Below are 16,347 nucleotides of genomic sequence, written 5' to 3'. Positions count from 1 at the left end.
CGGTGGTGAATGGCTGTTATGGCTGACTAGCTAGGCAGATGGGTGAAAAGGAATTGCAAAGCGCTCGTTTCAGGGTGTTTAATAAACGTAGATGTCTCCAGTCCGGTTTTTAATGGACGTAGGAACTGTATGTGTGCCTGAAAAAGTGTCCTCGCTTGTCTAGCTTGGCCTCCGCAGCCACTTGCCCATTGAGTTTTCCGCTTGGAGAAGTGAGTGGGAGAAAAGCCGTTAGCCCTGCTCTGAGGAGGCGCTGAGCTAGCCACAAAGCTAACCTCGCTAAGTTAGTATGCCCTCTGACTTCATAGCTCTTCTGAACACGGATATCGACCTCAATTCGCCTAAATCTCTCTATTCCAAAGGTAAGCATGTTGTCCTTATGGATATTTTATTACTCGGTGATATATTAACTCCGTTTAGGAATGCGTTGCTGGGCTCGGGTTTAGCCTCTCTGAGCTGCTAGTTAGCTCGCTAGCTAGCTCGCTCTCTCTCTCACTGGAGCCAGGTTGTGCGCGCGCGCGTGCGTTGCCTGACGGCGGCGGCGGCGTGTTTTTTTGTTTTTGTTTTTTCTTTACACTTGAGTGATGTTTGTTTTGGTAAGAGCTTCACTCTTGCTGTCCCGTCCTTCCTTCACTTAGGCCAAGGACTTCTTCTTCAATTTATTATTTAACCTTGAACAGAGATTACATGAAGGAGACATGTAATCTGGTTTATTTTAAGAAGTACACTACCGCTCAAAAGTTTGGGGTCACCCAGACAATTTTGTGTTTTCCATGAAAAGTCACACTTTTATTTCCCACCATAAGTTGTAAAATGAATAGAAAATATAGTCAAGACATTTTTTTTTCTGGCCATTAATCGACCCCACAAAATAATGTGATGCTCCAGAAACTCAATCTGCTCAAAGGAAGGTCAGTTTTATAGCTTCTCTAAAGAGCTCAACTGTTTTCAGCTGTGCTAACATGATTGTACAAGGGTTTTCTAATCCTCCATTAGCCTTCTGAGGCAATGAGCAAACACATTGTACCATTAGAACACTGGAGTGAGAGTTGCTGGAAATGGGCCTCTATACACCTATGGAGATATTGCACCAAAAACCAGCAGCTAGAATAGTCATTTACCACATTAGCAATGTATAGAGTGCATTTCCGATTAGTTTAAAGTGATCTTCATTGAAAAGAACAGTGCTTTTCTTTCAAAAATAAGGACATTTCAAAATGACCCCAAACTTTTGAACGGTAGTGTATATGTCTATGAATGTTAATACTTTTATATGCACAGGATGTAGGCTTGCTCATTTCTTTGTTTGTTTCAGTCAGTGACTCGTGGAGCAGCACCAGACTTGAGTGTAAGTGAGAGCAGAAGCAGTGTTGGTGTTAGGGGTGTACTTATAGTGAAACCAAAACTGGTGTTTCAGAAATTTTTGTACATGTCCTAGTATATTCATAAATAACTTTATTATTATATTGCTGGGAAATGATTTTAAAATTTTTAATGAGAGATTCCTGTACTAGTCTTGTGTCCGTCCAATGAACTGCTCTCTATTTAAATGTCCATTGATGCACTGCCCACTCCCCAGATCATAGGTGGGTTTTACGCTACAGGATCATGGTTGGTTTGTGCATTTTTGGCTCTCCGTCCTCCCACACATTAGGGACACGCATCTTCACTGCTGAGGCCGATACGATACGTTACGTACGATCTTGATGTGTTGGCAATGATCCGATACATTAAAGAAGCAATTACGAATGCAGAATATGATCTGACTGACCCCTGTTGTGATGCAGTGTGATTCAGTATTTGATTCAACACAGTGTGATACGATGTGATGCAATGCAGTTCAGTATGGCAGCTCTTCCATGATCTGTGACTCACCTGGACATCCTACCAACTTGGCTGAGATACACTTGACAAGAATTGGCCACTTATATCGATGGAAATGAGAGGGTCTGGTTAAATAGTTTAGAGAGGATGATCCATGCATATGTTATTTACCAGCTGGGAGGTCCATATCGTGAAATACCATGACCGAGGTCCTGAGAGGGCCTCGGTCAGTATTCAAGGCCGAGGTCACGGTATTTCACCATACGGACCGACCTTAAGCTGGTAAATTTTTATATATATATATATATATATATATATATATATATATATATATATTAATTAATTAAATTTATTTATTTATTTATTTTTACCAAGTTCTAACAGAAAACGAGAACACCCGAAAGGGAAAACCGAGCCGAGCCGCCATTTTGAATCCTCATTCATGGCTGTAATGCAAATTGCTTCCTCCTCAGTATACAAGTGCACTTCTGTGGCAGGAAAAAAACTACATTTTGCCACCTATATAGTCCCCTATTTATACAAAATTGAGTCATTCAGGATTCAGCCATGTTTTTGCTCGGTGTTAGCAAGTTAGAGGTTTTTAGTTTTCTCCTGAAATGTTTTCTTTAATTTTGTCTTCCGCAGGGTAGTAAAACTCGCTTTCGCTGTGAAGACTGTCGTTATCGCTATCCATGCTGTAAAATTAATGCTATTTTGAATCCTCATTCACGGCTGTAATGCAGATTGCTTCCTCCTCAGTATACAAGCGCACTTCCATGGCAGGAAAAAAAACCTACATTTTGCCACCTATGTAGTCCCCTATTTATACAAAATTGAGTCATTCAGGATTCAGCCATGTTTTTGCTTGGTGTTAGCAAGTTAGAGGTTTTTAGCTTTCTCCTGAAATGTTTTTTTATTTTGTCTTCCTCAGGGTAGTAAAACTCGCTTTCGCTGTGAAGACTGTCGTTATCACTATCCATGCTGTAAAATGTAATGCTATTTTCCTGAGAAATGCTGGCAAAAATTTGTAAGATTTTTGATAATCTTATAAATAAATCTTATAAAAAAAGAGAAATGTTGACAAAAAATACTACTATGTTTGTTGTGAACGAGCGAGTCGCCAGAGGTCTGTAACCGTGGTCCGTATCATAGGATATGGACCCTCTCGCCAGCCAATCAGAGTGCAGGATTTGATGGTAATCGCACTGTGAAAAAAATAATAAAAATTATTGGTTGCATTTCTAAATAATTAAGGCATAGGGTATCCACACGTAATGGTGTATTAATAACTCCGATTTTACCAATGGATTGGTGAATCTTACTATTTCCCCTTCTCAATCACGGGTTTTGTTTGTTTGTTTTATCTGTAACCGCATATCCCGTGGGGGAGCAAGCTGGAGCCTATCGCAGCTGACCATGGGTGAGAGGCAGGGTACACTCTGGACAAGTTGCCAGCTCATCGCAGGCCTGACACACGCGCGCGCACAGACGCAAACAACCATTCACACTCATGGTCAATTTAGAGCCACCAGTTAGCCTAACCTGCATATCTTTGGACTGTGGGAGGAAACCCACACAGACACGGGGAGAACATGCAAACTCCACACAGAAAGGCCCTCGTCGGCTGCTGGGTTCGAGCCCGGAACCTTCTTGCTCTGAGGTGACAGTGCTAGCCACTACACCACCGTGCCGCCCCTCAAATCATGGTATGGCTTGTAAATTAATGGTTAGTTTATTTGTTTTGCAGTTATGGAACATGCACTTTTCAGACACATATTTTATAAAACTGATTTATATATTAAATTCTGGTTTTTACAACACTTAGTTTGGGTCTGCTAATTTGATTAGGCGAGTGTGTTCCAAGAGTGCTGATATTTAGTATCATAGCACAGGTACGTTTCACTGCATCACAACACTTGTTTGTGTTTGATAATAAAAGTACAAGTCTAGCAAGAGTTCATTACAGTGAAGCTGCCACTACGCTACACTTACTTGTGGCTGTCAGTCAGTAACGTTATGCCCTATCTGGCTGTAGCTTCTTTGGGAACGCTGTCTTTTTGTTGACGGAGCAAAAAGAAATGTAAAGTTGGTCCTTGTTATGTCTGAAATGTCCTGTTTATAGAACTAATTGTCAAAAAGCAATATTGCACTCAAGATCATGCTGTTGTAGTGAATATCAGCATGGCTGTGGTTACCTGTGATGTATTATGCATAACTCCACTCTACCTCATGCACTATATTGTGATGGAGAACGTGACTTTCTACATATGACGTTCTTTTTTCCCCCATCAGTAAGAAATATAATTTTTTTTTTCTACCCTTCAGACACATCAGATGTTTTATGGTGAGCTGCTGCTCTCTGTCACCATCAGGGCTGAGACATCTGCAACATAAGTCCAAACACGGTTGAAAAACTGCTCTCGCTGAACTCTTCGCTGTTCAGAGTTGGGTAGCTCGCTAAATTTGTGTAGCTTTTCCAGAGTTGTGGCTTATCTCAAATGCTCCTGGCTGTTATGTAAATCAATCAAGTACAGCAATCTGTCGCTGTGATTTCCTGTTTCAAAAGGAAATGCATCAAGGAGCACTTGATTCATCTTCAGGAACAGCTTTAATATGATCAGGATCGTGTCATCTCCATTACAGCGCCCCATGAGCATGCACACTATCACACCTGTTGGGTAGCCAGTCTGCCTTGTGACACACTTGTACGAGGAAACCAGAGAGCCTACAGGAAACCCACATTTGTGCAGGGAGCACATTTAGAAAAACTCAACACAGACAGTAACCAGCCTCAGGATCAAACCAGAGACCCTGAGCATTTCAGCTACACTCAGTTGCCCATGTACACCAACCTTTCCATGTTGCACATTAACAAATAACTTTTGGCCCTCCGTCAAGTTAAGTAAATAATCCTACAAACTGGAACTTAATAAAAAAAATCAAAAGTTGTGTAAACTGCATTAAATGAGTGAAAACAGTGACTTCCTGCTTCTGTCTGTGTGTGGGTGACAGGCGTAGAAAGAAGGATTTATAAATGGGCTAATTTTAAAAACATCTAACTGAGGTTATTTCTCTAGCCTTGTTCTTTCATTCATGAATTCATTCAGGAGTCAGCTGCTAAGTAGGTTAAGGCTACATCCACACTAATACAGTTTAGTTTTAAAACAATCTCCATCCAGGTGAGCGTTTTAGCTCTGTCTCAGACATGATCTCCGTCCACACTAACATGCCTGAAACGCGTATGACGTGACTGTTCGCATATACTGGGCATGCTGGTATAACAGCTGATGCCATTTGTTTTCTTCTGGGGAAAGGGTCATATGATATGAGCGTGACCAGTCAGGGTAGGCTTTTTTGTGACTGAGACCCAGTCAGGAAGTGAATGTGGGTGTCTGCATTATTGTTTCCAAACGTCTCCGTTTTTTCCCGTCTATGCTAAAACACTACCCTGGAGTTTTCAGATTAAAACGGGGTTGGCAGCTTTTCCAAAAGTCTCCGTTTTTGTGGGCTCAAAAACTCTGGTGTAGGGTGGACACTAAACTAAAATGTATTAATGTGGATGTAGCCTAAAAATAATAAGTTCAATTTATATAGCGCCTTTCTCAAAACCCAAGGTCATTTTAAAATTATAGGGGAAAATAAAAGTCCACCAAATAAAGGTCAGGATGTCATTCCAATGGTGTAACAGCCATAGTCCCACCAAAAGGCGCACGAAAACAAGTCCCATGCCGCCTGCACAGCCACCATGATGGCACCGGGTAACACCGCCCGGAACACCACGCCATGGATCCACAAAGTGAGCACAAACACACCGCCACGCCGGGTGCTGGTATGTCCCAAACCACCTGCGCAGCTGCCACAACGCCACTGAACAACATCGCTTGGAACCGCACGCCAAGCACTGCTGCACAGAGCACTGAACAACCACGATGTTAAAATGAGCAACGAGCTCACTGCGGTCCATAGCTAGAAGCACAGGCATCACCCACGGCGAACCAAGGCCTGGAGGGGACTGACACCCAAAACTGGGTCCGGAGCTTCACCGCAGCCGGCGGACAACACACTCAAACATCAAACTACACAAACACAAAAAACAAAAGAGAAAATAAAAATACAAAGCTGTAAGAAGACCTACAGCAGCCTTAGCACCATCATCACAGTGGCTGGCTGCCACCTATCCCCCTTCTAACATCAGGTTGGCAAAACTTGGGATACAGGATGGTGAGTCTGTTACTTAGATTCAGGACAGGAAATATTGTGACTAAGCTAAGCATGGGAAAAATTTGGCACCCATCAATCCATAGCCTCTTCACAACCTCTATAAGATAACGTGAGGCGGTGTGGCTGATCGCTGGTCAAAGGGAGAGCTCTTAGACGGTTTGTGTTAGACTAACGCCCACGAGCTGCTGGCTTAGTCTTAAAGAGCAAACATTTAAAGGTGCCTTTCAAAGTATAGTGGGGAAACAGCAAAATGCAGTAACATTCACTACTGGTATTTGTGAAATGATACTGTACCATTTTTAAAATGTCAAATTACCAGTAACTGGAGCAACCCTAACTCAGATTTTGTTTGTTTACAGCATGAGCAAGACAGAACAGAGTGAATTTATACATCAGTGGGGGAAGACACAACAGTCAAGTTTTTGGGTAGCGCTTTTAACAACAGACATTGTTGCAGAGCAGCTTTACAGAAAATGAAAGGCTTTAAACATGAACTATTTTTATCCCTGATGAGCAAAATAATAAAGTATTTATGTCTGTGTGTTCAGCGTAGTGTAATGAGCATCTTAATGCAAGTCTCATTATATGAATGTACCATGATGCAGCTCATTTATTAGCATTGATGCTCTAGGCAGGCGTGCTGGCGGCTCAGTGGGTCTCATTGCTGCTTCACCTGGACCTGGGTTCGATCCTGAGCTTGGGTTACTGTCTGGGTGAAGTTTCACATGTTCGCACGGTGTTCGCATCGGTTTCCTCTGGGTTCTCCAGTTTCCACTCACCTGCCAAAAATGTGCAGGTAGGCAGACAGGCTGCTCTCAAGGCCCCATTCACACCTGGCATTAATGTGCTTCCTGTGTGATCAGATCACCCACTGGACAGCATTAAGTACAGGTGTTACCAGGGTCAAATGCGTCTCGGAGATGCGCTGTGATCTCATCACTCAAACCACATTCGGAGGTGATCTGGGCTGCATGTGGCCACTTCACATTTTGTAGTGTGAACAAGAAAACAATGCATCCCAGACACCAACTATGAATCAGCACTAGCTGGAAAATCTGTCATCATTGTGAGACTGTCTGGAAATCCCGCTGAACAGTAGAGCTCTCTGCTGCTAGGCTAATGGACAGTGGTGCTGCATGAACAGCAGCTGCTTTTCAGACTTTTTTTTTTTTTTATTTGTCATGTCATCTCTTTCATTTATGCATTTCGTGAGCAGACCATCTGATTAAAACGTGTGTACAGATCCAAGGTATGATTGATGGGACGTTTCTGCATGAAAATAATGCACTGTAAGACGGATGCAGGAAATGTGCTTGAACAGCCTTTCTCCAGAGGAAATGGTATATGAAATCTGATCACAAGTCGTCACTGAGGACATGGTGCGAGGTGTGTCTCAGCTGTTTGCCCATGATACAATCACTGCATGTTAACGTCTGAAGTGAACAGGGCCTAAATTGCCTCAGGTGTGCATGAGTGTGTGAATGGTGCTCTGGAATGAACTGGCGTGTTCCCCAGGTTCCTGGAATAAGCTCCGTATCCTGAGACAGATCAGGAAAAAGCAGTTACTGATGAATGAACAAATTAACTAATTAATACTGTGAGGGGTAATTTGTAAGAATTGTTCTCTAAATTATACATTTCAAAAGCCCACTGAGGTCTGATCCAGAAGTACACATGAAGGTGTCATTTAAGCAGTCATTAAATAATAAATTGATGATTATGCTCCTTTCAATGGTTGGTTATGAGGTATGTATGATGTGCACATTGGAAACACCATGTCCTCCTGCCATCCTAATCCCATTCCCTACAGCCATCCTGTATATTTGAATCTCACGTGTACCCAGTCTGAAGTGGACACGTGTTGACCATAATCAGGGATTTGTCCTTTTAGAACGAGGAGTTTAGTTATTTGAGTTTCCTGACAATAATGTTTCCTGAGCTTCCCTACAACCACGTGGTATTTTGCCATGTAGCACATTTAATATGTCTAGCTACATTTGTCACAGGTGGACACGAGTGGGCTTTGACTCCTGTAGTCTTGGTCTGTGTTGCCATGCTGTATATAATACACAGTACTGTGTGAAATCCTTAGGCACATGCAAAGAAATGCTGTAGAGCAGTGTTTCTCAACCACGGCGCCATCTAGTGGTTCGAGTTTTTTTTCCAAGTTGAAGTTAATTTTTTACTCGTAGTTCGATACGATTGCTGGGATGCATCCGACGTCGCATCTGCCTCATCAAGCTACGGTCACGCTGCAGCTTGCAATGCTTTGCAATGGATTATCACTGAAAATGAGGCATTTTGGTGGCGCTAAAAGACATGTGGCCACCAAGTGACCACACACGATATTGCTTTTTACTTAGAAATTGGGAGGTTGTAATGTATGTTTGTACACCGCCTGGATGTGAGCTTCAATCCAATGCTAGAGGATTTTCTTTTTTGTTCTATTGGTTCCTTTTGTCGAATTGATACTGGGAGTCTCCCCTAAGCGTTAGTGTTGGGGCCAAGTTTAGAGAGAGAGGAAGTTGATTAAGGATCAACCAGTCATGGGTATCATGTATAGTTTAGATTTTCTTTGTTTAGGACAGGGTGGGGTGGGGGGTGGCTTAAAGTGCTACTTTTTATACAGCAATCACCTATGGAAGGGGCAGTGGTGTCAGTTACCAGTAGTTCTTTTTTTTTTTTTTTTTTTTTTTTTTTTTAAACCTTGATGCAGGATAAGTCCAGGGGTGTGAGCTTTTGCTCGTGGAACATTAATGGTGTCAACAATCCGATAAAAAGAGGTAAAGTGCTCTCCCATCTAAAATCTTTACAGGCAGACATAATGTTTCTGCAGGAGACACTTGCCAAATGACGCGCATGGTAGATTGAAATGTAAATGGGTAAGCCAAATGTACCATTCAAAATTCTTGACAAAAGCCAGGGGAACAGCCATTTTGATCCGCAAGGGAGTCGCTTTTAAACATTTATCCACTATAGCAGATAAAAATGGACAATATGTGATGGTTTTGGGGGAACTACATTCAGTGCATTTAACTCTATTGAACATATATGGGCCAAACTGTGATGACTCTGAATTCTTTAGGAAAGTTCTAAGATTAATCCCAGATATATCAAATACAAACCTAATTATAGGGGGTGACCTTAACTTCGTATTTGATCCACACTTGGACAAATCTAACATTCATAGAATAACCCCCTCCAACTCATGCAAGCTAGTGAAAACATACATGGAGAATATGAATCTAGTTGACCTTTGGAGAACACTCAATCCGTTAGGTAGAGAATATTCATTTCATTCCAAAATCCACAATGTTTATAGCCGAATCGATTACTTCTTGGTAGATGGGAAAATGTTGCAGTATGCCTTTAATCCAAAATACCATATTATAATCTCTGACCATAGTCCTGTCACCTTTTCTTTAAAGTTGGATTCATTCACAAGACTACAGAGGAATTGGAGGTTTAACCCTCAACTACTTGCAGGCGTGCTTTTCGGCGCATTCCGCTTTTCCCCCGGCATTTTAGGCGACTTGTGTAATTCGTGCAGATCCGAAGAGTTTTTTTTGGGGGGGGGGGGTGTTGCTCTCCGGTAATCCACTCTGGTAGTAATGATAGACCCGAGTACTATGCAGACCATACAACGTTTGGTTCCCCCTGGTGGATATATGGAACCATTGACAGCAGAGATAGTAAGATTGACAGTGTAGCTGCTGGCTGCTATTATAATATTCAACAGCGTTCCGTTACAAACTGCGAGCTGCTACACTGTCAGTGGATGGAACCGATGGCTGGGCAATCTGGTTGCTAAGGAACGTGACTCCCGGGCTTTTCCTCAGATAGGTGTGTTCATTTATCAACTTGCTGAATTTCATCTACTAGTGTGTATTTCTTTGGAGCCTCGGTGACTGGGAGTAAACGATCAGCGTTGAAGTGGAAGTCATTTACTCGTCTACAATCAAAGCGTAAGTGTTTAAAATAATTGTGCATAACTTTGTCTCTCGTAACCTAGCCTCCTTCATCTAACCATATTAGCCATGACCTATCCTTGGGGTAAAAAATGCCTGAAAAATGTAATGTTATTTGAGGAGTTGCATGATGACTGTATATGTTCTCAGCGTAGTGTCTACATGGGTTAATGACTATTGTTTTTTGTTCCTAGATAATATTTAAGTGCCGTAATACCGTTCTATACGTGCAAGAATTGGTCTTATTAAAGCTTGTGGCTGTCTGGCTTAGTTAAAATGCTAACCGTTAGCACCCGACTAGCTGCTATTTTAGAACATCGAGTGATCAAATGGTAATGTGTAACCCATGTGTGTGTTATGAGTTCGTGGTGCATACATCCAAGGCACTACACAAACTTCAGGAAGTGGCAAAGAAAAGGAAGAAAGGAGTAAAGATGGACTGACTTTGGGGTGGGGAACTGAAGATGGATTGGGAACTGAATTAATAAATAATAATTAAGAAATGTTTTGTTGAAACTGTTGTCTGACTGATATTTTGTGTGTGTGGTGGGGGTCCGCGTCGCCGCACTAACTGATTCTTTTTTGACCATGGTTGTGTTTGTATCCCTGTACTTGAACAAAAAATTCTGTGAATATTTGGAATCTCACATTACTCTATTCTTGGACACCAATGACAAGGACGATGTTTCACCTGTGTTACTATGGGAAACTTTCAAAGCTTATCTAAGAGGGTGCATCATTTCATACCAGTCCAGTGCCAAAAAACATAGCAGGATTGAACAGTTAGAATTGGAAGAAAAAATAAAACAATTGGATTTGGACAACACTCAAAACCCCACAATTGAAAAGCATAATGAGATCTCTGCACTCAAATATAAACTTTAATAATTTGTTATCTGACCGAATAAGTAGAGCCTTGCAGTACACAAAACAAAGATTTTTTGAATTTGGTGACAAATCACATAAATTGTTAGCGAGTCAGCTACGCAAATTGGAAAGTGACAGGAATATTCATAAAATAAAATCTGAATCCGGAGCTTTTTATACACTACACGAGGACATTAATGCCGAATTTAAAATGTTCTACGAAAGGCTATATTCATCTCAGAGCAGTGCGCTGCCAGGGGTAATGCAATCATTTCTGGGTGACTGCAAATTGCCAGAGTTAGATCAGGATTACTGTAAATATTTAGATGCAGAGATCACCTGTGAAGAGATCATAAAATCTATCAAGTTGCTCAAGGATGGCAAAAGCCCAGGGCCAGATGGCTTAAGCAATGAGATATATAAACAATTTAGTGAAGTTCTGGCTCTCTACCTCCTTAGATTATATAATAGAGCCATTGAGGATGGCACCCTCCCTTCTACCATGAACGAAGCCATAATAACTCTAATCCCCAAGAAAGGAAGAGATCTAGAAAAGGTGGGCTCTTATAGGCCTATCTCTCTCTTTTAAACACAGACCAAAAGATCTTAACCAAAACTATAGCAAGACGCCTCAGTACGTGTATGGGGAAAGATGGTGCACCCGGATCAGACAGGGTTTATGCCCAAACGGAATTCATTCTACAATCTTAGACTCCTTTTCAATATAATACATTCCCCCAATGACCCTAAGGAAGAACTTGTAGTTCTTAGTCTCGACGCAGAAAAAGCGTTCGACCAGGTAGAATGGTCATACTTGTTCTCAGTAATGGAAAAATTTTAAATTGGAGACAAGTTTATTGCATGGATTAAATTACTGTACAGCAACCCCAGTGCTCGGATCCTGACCAACCAGACATTTGTCTTTACAGTTTGCACTTGGTAGAGGCTGTAAGCAAGGATGTGTACTGAGGCCCCTATTATTTGCTTTAGCCCTGGAGCCTCTTGCACAAACAATTAGATCACACACAGACATACATGGGTATAACACAGTTTACACTTCAAATAAGATCTCTCTCTACGCAGATGATGTATTACTGTATGTAACTCAGCCCAAGACTACAATTTCAAAAATTTTGGAGGTAATTAATCTCTTTGGAACTTTCTCCGGATGTAGAATCAATTGGGATAAAAGCGCGCTCATGCCAATACAATTTACAGATGACGAATTGTTGAAGCGACTCCCTTTCAGAATAACCGCGGAGAAATTCACCTATTTAAGAATTGTAATCACAAAAAAATTTGAAGCCCTGTTCGATGTAAATTTTACTCCTTTAATTGACAAACTCAAACCGTATAGAATTTTGGAAAGCACTACCAATCTCCTTACTAGGCCGACTGAACGCTGTTAAGATGGTTTTCCTTCCCCAACAACTTTATCTCCTGCAGAACATACCAAGATTTATCACTAAAACCTTTTTCAAGAAACTAGACTCAATAATCTTACCATTTATCTGGAACTACAAGTCACGCAGAATTAAAAAAGAACGTCTATGTAAGCCTAAAGTGAATGGTGGACTCGCTTTGCTTAACTTCACAGCGTACTATTGGGCGGCCTGCCTTCGCTCCGTGTCCTTCTGGCTGGACGACACGTCTCTGTCGTCTGACTGGTTGGAGATGGAGAGGGAGGACTGCCTGCCCTACTCAATTGGTGCAATTATTCTTTCAAGTCAAGTTTATTTGTATAGCGCTTTTAACAATAAACGTTGTCGCAAAGCAGCTTTACCGAATTTGAACGACTTAAAACATGAGCTAATTTTGTCCCTAATCTATTCTTTCACCTGTGGCAGTGGATAAAAGCTGTTACACAGACAACCCAATAATACACAATATAATAAGGATCTGGAAACAAATGGAGAGGCACTTTAACCTCAGGAAATTCTTTTTTTTTTTTTTTTTTTTTAATTGCCTATTGCCTCTAACCCATCATTCGCTCCCTCAAACATGGACAGCTTTTTTAATGCCTGGAAGGAGTTAGGTGTAGTTAATATTGGTGACCTTTATGTCGAGGGGACTTTTGCATCTTTTGAAAAACTTCGGGGAAAAATATGATCTACCCTGGACACATCGTTTTAGATATTTTCAAATCAGGGACTATGTAAGGGAGCATCTGCCTGGATTTGAAAATGCATCCCCTGATAAATTGGATGGGTGTTTTGAAATTATGCACAAGTTCAGACCACGTAATATCCATCCTTTATGACAGACTGCAAAGTCTTCGTCACCCTGATATGTCCAGGATTAAATCTGAATGGGAGAAGGAATTGGGACTACAAATTACTACTAACACCTGGGACTCCATTTTAGAACATGTCCATACCTGCTCTTTAAATGCTAGACATTGCTTAATCCAGTTCAAAGTCTTGGATAGAACCCGTTATTCAAAAGTGAAGTGACAACATTTTTCCTGAAATTTCACCCCATGTGATAAATGTGAACGTACAGAAGCTGATTTGCCGCACAGCTTTGCCATGTGTGTTAAATTGCAAGGCTTCTGGGTTGATAGTTTCAGTTTATTCTCAGAAATATTTAGAGTACAGATACAACCCGAACCAGTCCTAATAATCTTGGGTAGTTCAGATGTGTTGAGATCTTTAAGAGTGACGCAACAACTTCTACTGTCATATGGTCTGATCACAGCTAAGAAGCCGATTCTAATATGTTGGAAAAGGAAAGAGGTGCCCACAGTGAAGAGATGGCTGACGGAGCTGACAGGCACCCTTCATCTGGAAAGGATCAGATACTCTATAAAAGACAGATCTGAACAATTTGAAAAGATATGACGACCACTGCTTTCCTTCCCGGAAAAGGAGTGGGCCTCCTGACCTACTAAATTCAGCGCTCGGGGTTGGGATTGGCTGAGGGTGGTGGTGAGGGTGGTTATGGTATGTTGGGGGGGTTTGTGTGTGTGTATATATATATATATATATATATATATATATATATATATATATATATATATATATATATATACATACACACATACATACATACATACATATATATATATATATATATATATATATATATATATATATATAATAATTTTTTTTTTTTGAGTGGGTCATGCTTTTAATATATTCAACTGTACATTATTCAGTACTGGACCTCTTTTTTTCTGAAAATTAATAAAAATATTTGAAACGGAGTCTGGTGCAGCTCGAGCGGCTACACACACTCACGGAGCATGTTGTGTGCGCGCGCTTGGGACCTGATCGTTATGGGAAACGCCTGGTACTGATTTGAGCGCAATCAGCAGATAAGGACGCTGTTTTCACAGCGGCTTTGCGAAGCATTAACACCATGTTTGTTTCGAGCCATGTTTATAACGCTGTTTTAAATATTCTGTTTTGCTTTTGTAAACATCATGCCTGCTAATAAACACTATTCCTGCATTTTAGAGCCATTTACCTTGTAGTGTCCTGATCACCCGATCTTTAACCCAGCCATATAAAAAGTTGTATGCTTCCGTGCTCTTCCAGGTTTTCATCTGTGTCCGAGTAGAACGATGTCTGCAGCACCAGGTAGTTTGAGATGTCGGGGGAACTCAACGGATGGATAATTTTCCAACTCCTAGGAAAAATCCTTCTTTGTTGGCATGTGAGGCTCTAATCCCATTGAGTGGTTTCTGTATCCGCTTCTTTATACTTCGTGGTTTTAATAACTTGCTTGTTTGCTGAACACAAACATGGCAAGAAGTTCTTGTGTTAATCGAACAGGCTGCACTTCTGGATCATTAATCCTTTTTGACTGAGAATGCCCTGCATGTATGGTTGTATGTTGGCTTCTAGCACATCCATCCAGTTTTAAATACAGTGCCTATAACTAAAAAGTTTATTTTTATTGCATTTATTTAATTCCTGGGCTCCCATCTGTAACAGGGAGTGATACTGCACTTTTACATTAATACTTTTACAGTAGATGATTAGATTCTAATAAAATAGATAAGCCAAAATAATTGGGTTGGTTTATTTATTTATTTATTTATTTTTAAAGATTTTTTTTTGGGGGGGGGGGGCTTTTTTCACCTTTATTTGGATAGGACAGTGTAGAGACAGGAAGTGAGCGGGAGAGAGAGAGACGGGGAGGGATCGGGAAATGACCTCGGGTTGGAATCGAACCCGGGTCCCTGGATTTATCCACCTGAGCCACGACGCCCCCATTTATTTATTTTTTTGATATAAAATGGGCCCCAACTTGTTACAAGTATGAATAGGTGGGCCTCAAAGTGGAAAAGGTTGAGAACCCCTGCTGTAGAGCAAATATAATTAAGTTAAATGTTTCTACATAAACCCCTATAAAAATCAGTAAACAGTAATACATGAAGCAAAGTCAATAATCCATGCGAGATGACCGTTTGCTGAAAAAAAAAAAAAAGTCTCAGGTACAGTTCGTGCAGTTTTATCAGGAAATGAGCTGTAGGTTTTATTGAGCATCTTGCAGGACCACAACAGTTCTTCTGGACACTTTGACTGTCGCACTCGCGTCTTAATTTTGCAGCAAAACCCAGCAGCCTTTATATTTTTGTCTGAAAAGTGTTTTCTTATGTAATACGCTGCTTTCTTTCCTAACATACAACTATTTTTGTGTAACATTTAATTTTGTGCTGGAAAACTAATGTTTGGAAATCTAAAATGTTTCTGAACCGACTCTGAACTCATCTCATTATCTCTAGCCGCTTTATCCTGTCTTACAGGGTCGCAGGCAAGCTGGAGCCTATCCCAGCTGACTACGGGCGAAAGGCGGGGTACACCCTGGACAAGTCGCCAGGTCATCACAGGGCTGACACATACCCCTTTTCCACCAAATCAGTTCCAGGGCTAGTTCGGAGCCGGTGCTGGTGCACAACTTGTTCAACTTGCGAGCCAGCTGAGAACCAGTTTGCTTTTCCATCGCTCGCGGTGCCACGTCATTACGTCGCTGTATACGTCGGTTACGTCGCTATGTTTGCTTAAACCTTGGCGCGGATATCGAAGCAAAAACAACACGGAAGAAGCAGCAGCAGCAGCAACAACAACAATAATAATGGATGACTTCGCATTTGTACAGCTGCGGCTTCTCGCCGCTTAAAAATGGCGATCTTTCGCGGTCTTATTGTTGTTGGTCTTAACAACTCCGCCCCCCCGCTGATGTAAGCAGTTGTTTCCTCTGGCTCAGCAGAGAGCTGGTGCTAGCCTGGAACCGGTTTTTCTGGCCCCAGAGCCAGTTCTTTGTCAGTGGAAACAGAAAATCCGGTTCCAAAGTAAGCACTGGCCCCGAACCAGCCCTGGAACTGCTTTGGTGGAAAAGGGGCAACATAGACACAGACAACCATTCACACTCACATTCACACCTACGGTCAATTTAGAGTCACCAGTTAACCTAACCTGCATGTCTTTGGACTGTGGGGGAAACCGGAGCACCCGGAGGAAAC

General features: G+C 41.5%; 1 protein-coding gene across 1 annotated transcript in view; it reads left to right on the top strand.

Annotated features, from left to right (window-relative positions):
- nfat5a (nuclear factor of activated T cells 5a) overlaps positions 1–16,347 on the top strand; it is a 42,064-nt gene continuing 25,717 nt past the window's right edge. The window contains exon 1 of the mRNA XM_060914718.1: positions 1–359. Within this exon, the coding sequence (XP_060770701.1) occupies positions 287–359 (73 nt within the window). The 5' untranslated portion in view covers positions 1–286. The remainder of the gene's footprint in view (positions 360–16,347) is intronic.

The sequence above is a fragment of the Neoarius graeffei genome, chromosome 2 (assembly GCF_027579695.1).
Source record: "Neoarius graeffei isolate fNeoGra1 chromosome 2, fNeoGra1.pri, whole genome shotgun sequence".
Taxonomy (NCBI): Eukaryota; Metazoa; Chordata; class Actinopteri; order Siluriformes; family Ariidae; genus Neoarius; species Neoarius graeffei.
The sequence above is the reverse complement of the archived record's forward strand: the minus strand, read 5'-3'. Positions and strand labels throughout refer to the sequence as shown.